Here is an 8,590-nt window from a genome sequence, read left to right as displayed (position 1 = left end):
TGTAAAATTCGTTCTGGAACTCATGAAAATGATCACCCCCCCAAAACAAAAATTTTAAGCAAAGGCATATAACAAGAAGTCAATATCCCCCCTGGAGCACATAGAAGATTATTTCATTTTTCTATTTATTTGGTGATAGAGATTGAACCTAGGGTTTTGAGCAGGCTAACAAGTATATGTATCACTGGTATATACATACATTCTACCACCACCCCCAGAAGACTGGATGTAGCTTAAGTAATGGGGCACATGCTTAGCAAATGCAGGTCCCTGGGTTCAATCCCAGGGAAGGGGGAATTAAATGCCAACATATACAAAACTAGTGGATAAAAATGAATGACAAGGCCTGGGAATGTGGTTTAGTGGCAGAATGTTTGCCTAGCACGCATGAAGCCCTGGGTTCGATTCCTTAGTACCACAAAAACAGAAAAGGCTGGAAGTGGTTAGCGCTAGCCTTGAGCTGAAGAGCTCAGAGACTGCACCCAGACCCAGAGTTCAAGCTCCACAACAACCAAAAAAAATGGGCGACAAAATTGTCCTTTGACAAATTTGTTTTCAACCACTGACCTGGAACCATTTGAGAAGATAGGAATGAGGAACAGAAAAGAATTAAGCAAAAGAATGTCCCAAAGGTCCCATTTTTTACATGGCTGCTGTTCAAAAGTACAAATTGCTCTAGTACTAATTTCCCATTGAATGTGACTGCTACCATCCCCAGTCACGTTACCTTTGCCTTCCTTTCCTCCCTCCAAGGAAATATCTGGACTTGGCTTCCACTGGAAGAATTCTAGGCCGAATTGGAAAATCCTGAAATAGAATGGAGCCTTTGTTAAGGGTAAGGGTGAACTGGGTAATAGAATTCTTATTCAACCCTTTTCTGCCAGCATGCCAAATGTGATCATTGAACAGGCAAAGACAGGCTGAGTTTTTTGGCCATTCTCCCAATCTCATCTCAGTTTTTGACATCCGAATGGCTCCAGCATTTTCCTGCAGACACAACAAGCAGGTCATGTGGTCAGAATCTGCTGCCATCCACCTGTTCACTAGCATAGGGGACAGCCACTCACCAGCAAGCATGAAGGTACCTTATTTTTACTGATACTAACAGACTGCCGCTCTTGCCTTCCAGCTGCAGTTAGAAGTGTTTGGCCTTTTTTTTTGAGCATGGAATAAAAGTGCAGATGGCCTTCATACATACACATTCTACATCCATGGATCTACTGTTTACAACAGTATTCAGACCAGGTGTCAGTGGCTCACATCGGTAATCCTAGCTTCTCCAGAAGCTGAGATGTGAACATTGAGGTTCAAAGCCAGCGAGGGCAGACAAATCTCTGAGACTCTTCCAATTAACCAGCAAAAAGCCAGAAGTGGAGGTATAGCTTAAGTGGTAGAACACCAACCTTGAGTGAAAAGGCTAAGCAAGAAGAATAGGTCCTGACTTCAAGCCCCAGCACCAGCTCAGGGGTGGGTGGGAGACGGAGAGAATAGTATTCAGGATGTCAATATTGTGGTATTGTGTGGTCTGGAGGCAGGCAGGTGCAGGCAGCCAGGGGCCCCATACATGAGGGAAGCCCATTGGGCCAAGAGAGGGACAGGAGCAAAGTGAGAAGAGAAGGCTTTCATGTAGTTCTTTCTCTCTTCTGACCCGAGAGAGGAGCCTGCTTAGAGTGGTCTTGATATTTCATCCGTCTTCTATTCAACTCCAGGTCAGTGAGAAGCAAGGGTTGAAGCAGAACAGGTAGTGAGTCTGGGACTAGAGCCAGTGTGGCTGCAATGAACACTGGGATTGTATACCCCCAAAAGACACACAAGCCCTAAACCCCAGCATATGTGAGGGTAACCTCATTTAGAAACAGGGTCTTTGCAGATAAAACTAACAAAAATGAAGCAGTTAGTCAGGTATAGCCTTCATTCATAATACAACTTGTGTCCCCAAGAGCAGCCAGGTGCCGGCAATTCATGCCTGTAATCTTAGCTGTTCAGAAGGCTGAAGATCATGATTCAAAGTCAGCCTGGGCAGAGGAAAAAAAACAAAGAAAAATCCATGAGACCCTTCAATTACCACCAAATGGCTGGAAGTGGAGCTGTGGCTTAAGTAAGTGGTAGAATGTCAGTCTTGAGTGAAAAAGCTAAGGGACAGTGCCAGGTCCTAGATTCAAGCCCCAGTACTGGCAAGAAGAAAAAAGAGGAGGAGGAGAAAGAAAAAAGAGACAAAGGAAGGAAGGTAAAGATGGCAGAGACACCACATGGACAGGAAGCCATGTGGTGACAGTGACTGAGAATGGAGTGAAGCAGTCAAAGGCTGGTGCTCTACCACTTGAGCCATAGCTCCAACTTCCTGCTTTTTGGTGGTTAATTAGCAAGAGTCTCCATACAGACTTTGCTGCCCAGTCTGGCTTTGATTCATGATTCCCCAGATCTCAGCCTCCTCCTAAGGAGCCAGGATTACAGGCATGAGCCACTAGTGCCCAACTCCAGGAAAAACTCCCCAACACTCACGTTATTATAGATTAGCACTGTCACTCCAGGAGATTCAAGGACACACAGCTCCGGTGAGGATATGAGAAGAAAATACATGTGGTGGATTCAGCATTTTTATTTGTGAGCTATAAGCAAACATAAAATCATTTCTCTTTACTGTTTCATTTGATTGGCCTTTTAACTGACAGGTGTTCTAATTGGGGAACAATAACTAAACAAGGGACACAAAGCCACCAGGCCATGCTGTTGGCCTGAGGCACAGACGATGGCAGGCCCTGCAGACCATAACAGGCCCCACGGTGAGACCCTCCAGGGCCCTGTTTGTGTGGGCAGAGGAGCTGACCCGTGGGGTCCTGGGGTGCTTTCCACCCATGCTCCTCGAGTGCTGCAGGATGAGGTCAGATGTGGTGGCGGTTGTAGAGATAGGAAGGGTACAGCCCGTCATAGTGCCACTGTCGCCACTGCTCCACGGCTTCGCGGCTCCTCTCTTCCTGCTCTGGGGAGGAAAATCGAAGTCCTTATCAGGACCAAGAGGACTCCAGCCTGAGGATACTCACCCGCCAAGCCCACAAAGCATTGGCCCACAATGCTTCCTGGGGAGACCTAAGCCGAGTGTGTCAAGTGTTCTAGAGATCAGAGCTGGAAGGAGCCTGGGCCAGGAGCCCAGAGGCCTTGTGGCATGGATCAACCCAGGAAGCTGAGGTCACCCATCTGGCTGCCAGTGGCTGGCACCAGAGGTCCACACAATCAGCCAACATCATCATCTCCACTGTCCCCTAGCCAACGGAATGTCAGCACCGCCTCCTCTTCCCCACCTTCCACACTCTCCAGCCATGGTGGGGGCCTTCTCCTTTCTTTTCAAACTTCCATGGCCATGAATTAAAAGCAAATCTTCTTCTCTCCTTCAGTTAAAAGAAATGGGGGAAGCCCCTGTGCCCATAGCTTATGCTTGTAATCCTAGCTACTTGAGGCTGAGATCTGAGGATCATGGTTCAAAGTCTGTGAGACTCTCATCTCCAATTAAATCAGCAAAAAGTCCTAAGTAAAACTGTGGTTCAAGTGGTAGAGCACCAGACTTAAGTGAAAAAAGCTCAGGAACATGCCCAGATCCGGAATCCAAGCCCCAGGACTGGCACTCAAAAAAACGAGGGAGGGGGAAGAAAGGAGGAAACCCACACCATTTCCTCACAGAGCTCCACTTCCTTGAAGATGTTGGTGGGAGAGTTCTTACCATCCTTTTGTTCCTCCACAAAGTTCTCAAATTCATTCCTTTGTTCTTCGTAATATTCTCTCCGTAGCTCATCAGCCCTCAGCTTCTGCCTGTTTTCAGCTGAGAAAGGAAGCAAAACTGAAGTGTTGCCCCCCAAGAGCTGGGCACAGAGGCTTATTTCTGTAAGTGTAACTACAGGAGGATCATAGGCAGAAGCCAGAATTTTCAGAAAGTTAGTGCCCCCCCATCTCAAATAATAATCTGTGTCTGGTGTTTGATAACTGTAATTCCAACTATGCAGGAGGCATACAGAGGAGGATTGGGGTCCAAAGCCACCTCCTGGCAAAAAGCACAAAACCCTATATCTGAAAAATAATGAATGCAAAATAGAGCTAGGGGTGTGGCTCCACAGCAGAGCACCTGCCTAGCAAAAGATACTGAACTTGAACCTCAGTACTGAAAAGAGAAAGAAAGAAAGAAAGAAAGAAAGAAAGAAAGAAAGAAAGAAAGAAAGAAAGAAAGAAAGAAAGAAAGAAAGAAAGAAAGAAAGAAAGAAAGAAAGAAATTGCCTCTAAGAAAAGGGCACGAAAGTCACACATCTCAAAGAATATCAGAATTGTCCTCCCCTTCCCCCTGGCCAAAGCTAAATCTAGTGTGAGGATTTGGGGCTGGGGTGTCTTGCCTGAAATGTTTCTTGACACACCTGAGAGACCATCCAATCCAGTGGCCTCACTCTGCAGATGACATCACAGAAGCCCCAATGGTACAGTGACTCCCATTACGAAATCTGTGGTGTGAGCCAGGCAATCCAGGCCACTCAGAAACTCAAAAATGAACTCCTTAAAGGACTTACAGTCAGATCAACACAAGTCCAATCTACACCTTTTAAATCTATCACGGCCCATTATAGGCTGATCACTGGGATTAAAAAGACAAAGCCACGTACTGGTGGCTCACATCTGTAATCCTAGCTACTCAATAGGTTGAGATCTGAGGATCAGAGTTCAAAGCCAGCTTGGGCAAGAAAGTCCATGAAACTCTTATCTACAATGAACCACCAGAAAACTGGAAGTGGCACTAGGGCTCAGGGTGGTAGATCCCTAACCTTGAGCAAAAAATGCTCAGGGACAGTGCCAGGCTTTGAGTTCAAGATCCAGGACCAACAAAAATGAATAAATTAATTAATTAAAATAAAAAGGTAAATAAGGGATGGGAGAGGAAGCTGAGAGACAGTAAGGGAAAGGGTGATGTACAGAAAGAAATGTACTCTTTACCTGGCTTATAAAATGGTATCCCCCTCTGTACATCATCTTTATAATAAGAAAAATCTTTTTTAAAGGCAAGTAAGAAGATACTGTCACTCCACCATCTTATGGGATGACAAGAGGTCATTTCCCGAGGACTTGGCTGCCTGTCATCCAGGTAAGGAGAAAAATAGAAATACAAATTTCAACCTGGGAAAGGCCATCTCATGCTTGTCATCCTAGCTCCTCAGGAGGCTGAGATTTGAGAATCTTAGTTCAAAGCCAGCCCAGGAAAGTAAGTCTGAGAGACTCTTCCAATTAACCACTAAAAAGCCAGAAGCAGAGCTGTAGCTCAAGTAGTAGAACATCAGTGTGCCAAGCCTTGAGTGGAAGAAAAGCTAAGGGAAAGTGCCTTGACCCTGACTGAGTTCAAGCCTCAATACTGGCATGACAGTTAGTAATAATTTTTAAAAGGAAAACAAGTTTCAACAGACTGAGGGTGTGGTTCATTGGTAGAGCACTTGTCTAGCCTGCAGGAGCTCCTGGGTTCATTCCCCAGTATTGCCAACAACAACAACAATAACCACAATGGCTGCTAGAATAAAATCCTATGAGAGCTGTGGTTTAGTTAAACACCTTGATTCTCCAGGTTCTTCTAACCTGTGCTGCAACTGGGAAAATTCATAAGCAACCCCCTTTTCGAGTCACTGCAGGTTCTGGTGTCACACTAAATACCAGAAAGCTTCCACAGAGGAAGGAGGGTTTAGTTTAGGTAAGCAGGTGTTTCATGAGCCACTGCTCATTCCACCTTCTGTGCCCTCAGGGTGGGAGCCAGCTTCCCAAGTTGCCTTTTAAGGGTGCCAAAAAAAAGGCACCTTTGGTTTAGCCAAGAACAAGAATGAATGAATTCTGGAGACAGGGATGGGCTATTGTACAATGACTCACCTTCCTGTGGTATGCTTTCCTTTTGAGAACATGTGTACTTTGTTTTGATCCTAAATGTATCAATTTCTATTGGAGAAATTTAGAGGAGTCAGAGCCCTTGATTCTGGTTCCAAATTCAAGTCATGTTGGCAGGGTACTGTTGTACCCTGCACACAGGAGTTGGCCAGATGACCTCAGATGCATTATTTATATGCACCTGTGAGTGTTCGCCAGGCTCTCCTGGGCCTTCCTGATCACCTGACACCTGAGCTCTCAGTCAAGTTGGGGACCGCATTGTGTTGAATCAGCTTCAAAGGAGGCAGATACTGGCCTGCTCTAAAATCATAGACTCTCTCCCACAGCCGCCCACTGACAGCTTATGTCTCTGATTACAATCAAGACCAACTCAACTTCTATCTTTTTGGTATTTCCTGACATTGGCCAATTTTTCAATCTTCTGAGCTGTGTGAGGTCTGGAGATGTCCTAGTGTGCTTAGCCAATTAAAAAAAAAAAGGTTAGGGGGCAACGGGAAATCACATCTCCAGACCTTTCCATCTCTATTTCCCCTGTCACTTGCAAAACAGTCCTTCTGTTTTTCCCAAGCCAGTTACCTTGCCAAGCGTGTGCAGGACACAAAGAGCTCATTCATCCGCACACACAAGGAAAGAATCAAACCAGAGACGAGCCCAGGACAGCCTGAACTCAAGTCTTGGAAAACTCAAATTCAAGGGTAGGAAATGCAAACGCTTCCAAGGGTCCACAAGGCAAGGAGATTCAGGTCCTGTATCCTGGGTATCCACAGGGCAGCAGCGGGCTGTGCCAAAGACAGTGTCACCCAGCCTGCCTTGGAACTTAAACCTTTGAGCTACTTCAGTGTGCACACGGCTCTGTAAGAGGCTTGTCCATAAAGAAATCAGAACCACAGACAGGAAGTGGCTGAAGCCACTTAGTCCAGAGCTGTCCCCAAGCCCACACCTCTCTCAGCCCTCCAGTCCCCTTTGCTTGTCCCCTGCATGCGACACTGCTGCTTGATGGGGCCCTGTGCCAGTCCACCCCCCAAAAACACCCTGATGTGCTATGCGCCCTCTAGACTACCACACAGATTTTCCTCTGTAAACTTCTCACTTTCCAGCGCCGCCCCCTACCCCATCTTAAGTGCATGCCATGCGACACTCATCCTTTCTGTGACCACAGGACACATGTGCCAGAGGACCCACATTCCTGAGGAGGGAGACAAGCCACCCAGCTCCCTTACCATTGACCTCATCCCGGGATTTGGGGGACCGTCTGCTGCGCCTCTTGAGGAAGTTCGAGGCATCTGATTCTTGCATGAAAATCTTCTGTGTCGAATCTGGAACCCGAAAAGGGGGGAGCAGGGGGGGGAACTGTCACAACCTGCACAAGAGCCAAGGGGCCTAGGCAGCAGAATCCACCTGTCCTGCACACGGGGCTGGGAGGGGCGGGGCGCGGAGGCCGCACTCACCTTCCTGGGTCTCTTCTCCTGCTGGCTGCCGGCTGCCCACTGTGGCTCCTGTCCCCTCCCGCAGCACTGTGGGACAAGGACACGGGGAGGCTGCAGCATCAGCGGGGGCCAGGTCCTGAGCCAGGCCTCAGCTGTGCTTTCTAGGCCTTATACAAGACCCTCCGCCTACCACATACTCACTACAAGGCCAGGCCCCCTAGGATCACCTCTCAAGCTGGATTTTCCCTATATTTTTCTTCCTTTGCTGTTTGCTGTGGGGTTAACCTGTGTGTCTTTCATACACACACACACACACATATTGCACGAACAGCCATCTTAAAAGCACACTTCTTCCTATCTATACCACCTGAGCAACTTACCTGGGCAAGGTAAGTCCTACTGGGTTGCTAACGTGGTCCTCCCCCCTTAACCCTCCCAATACTTACTGCATAGGAGCACCATAGCTGAGAGGCAGGACAGAAGAAGGAACTGTCTCCCAGTCATCTTTGTAGGGGCCAAGGCTCCTTCCAGGCGCCCCAGAGGCTGCTGATGCTGCCACTCGCCTGTAGGGTCCTGGCTTCTGAGTCAGGCAGTCCAGGCAGGGAGAGGGAGGGAAGCGAGAGGCTGGAAGCCTGAATACCACTGGGGGAGAGTGGGAGGGGTCCTGGCTGTGGTTTCCATTGGCTGCTCCTGGCTAGAGCACTAGAGATGTTTTTGGCGCCTGGCAAATGTCTGAAGAAATGGAACTTGCAAATCGGATGGGGGGTGGGGGAGGGCGTGGTGGCAAGACCAGGGCTGAAGCATCCTTTCCAAACTCTACATCCAAGGAGGTGCTGTTGAGAAGGCTCAGCCTAAGACTCAAGATTCCAAAGATCAACCTCAGGTTTCTAAGAGCTCCTTGCATCTCTTCCAGGGGGGATCATGACACTAGTGCTCAAAGCTGAAGGATATAAGACAGAGAGGAGAGAGACCAATGAAGGGCCATTTTCATTCCAAGGTCAGGCAGGAAGGAACCCTAATATCTGCGACACCCTTCCTGATGAGGTACCTACAGACAGGTGGGCCTCCTCCCTCAACACATTGTCTCCAGATGAGCAACAATGCCAAGAAAATCATAGATGGGAGTCCTAGATCCCTCTAAAGACATGGAGAAGCCAGCCACCAGTGATTCATGCTTGCAGTCCTAGCTACTCAAGAGGATTGTGATTCAAAGCCAGCCCTGGCAGGAAAGTCCATGAGACTTATTTCCAGTCATCACCAAAAAG

The 8,590-nt window shown here is 47.7% G+C and overlaps 1 protein-coding gene across 1 annotated transcript; it reads right to left on the bottom strand.

Annotated features, from left to right (window-relative positions):
- Nucleotides 1-2,817: 2,817 nt before the first annotated feature.
- Ucma (upper zone of growth plate and cartilage matrix associated) lies at nucleotides 2,818-7,865 on the bottom strand. The gene is made up of 5 exons (XM_042686285.1): nucleotides 7,772-7,865; nucleotides 7,347-7,412; nucleotides 7,119-7,214; nucleotides 3,716-3,814; nucleotides 2,818-2,980 (listed from the first exon to the last, which is right to left on the bottom strand). The coding sequence occupies exons 1-5, from the start codon at nucleotides 7,827-7,829 to the stop codon at nucleotides 2,883-2,885; spliced, it is 417 nt and encodes a 138-aa protein (XP_042542219.1). The 5' UTR covers nucleotides 7,830-7,865; the 3' UTR covers nucleotides 2,818-2,882.
- Nucleotides 7,866-8,590: the final 725 nt, after the last annotated feature.

This window comes from Dipodomys spectabilis, unplaced genomic scaffold, assembly GCF_019054845.1.
Source record: "Dipodomys spectabilis isolate Male_0828 unplaced genomic scaffold, ASM1905484v1 ptg000096l, whole genome shotgun sequence".
NCBI classification, from domain to species: domain Eukaryota; kingdom Metazoa; phylum Chordata; class Mammalia; order Rodentia; family Heteromyidae; genus Dipodomys; species Dipodomys spectabilis.
This window is presented reverse-complemented; position numbering and strand designations above follow the sequence as displayed.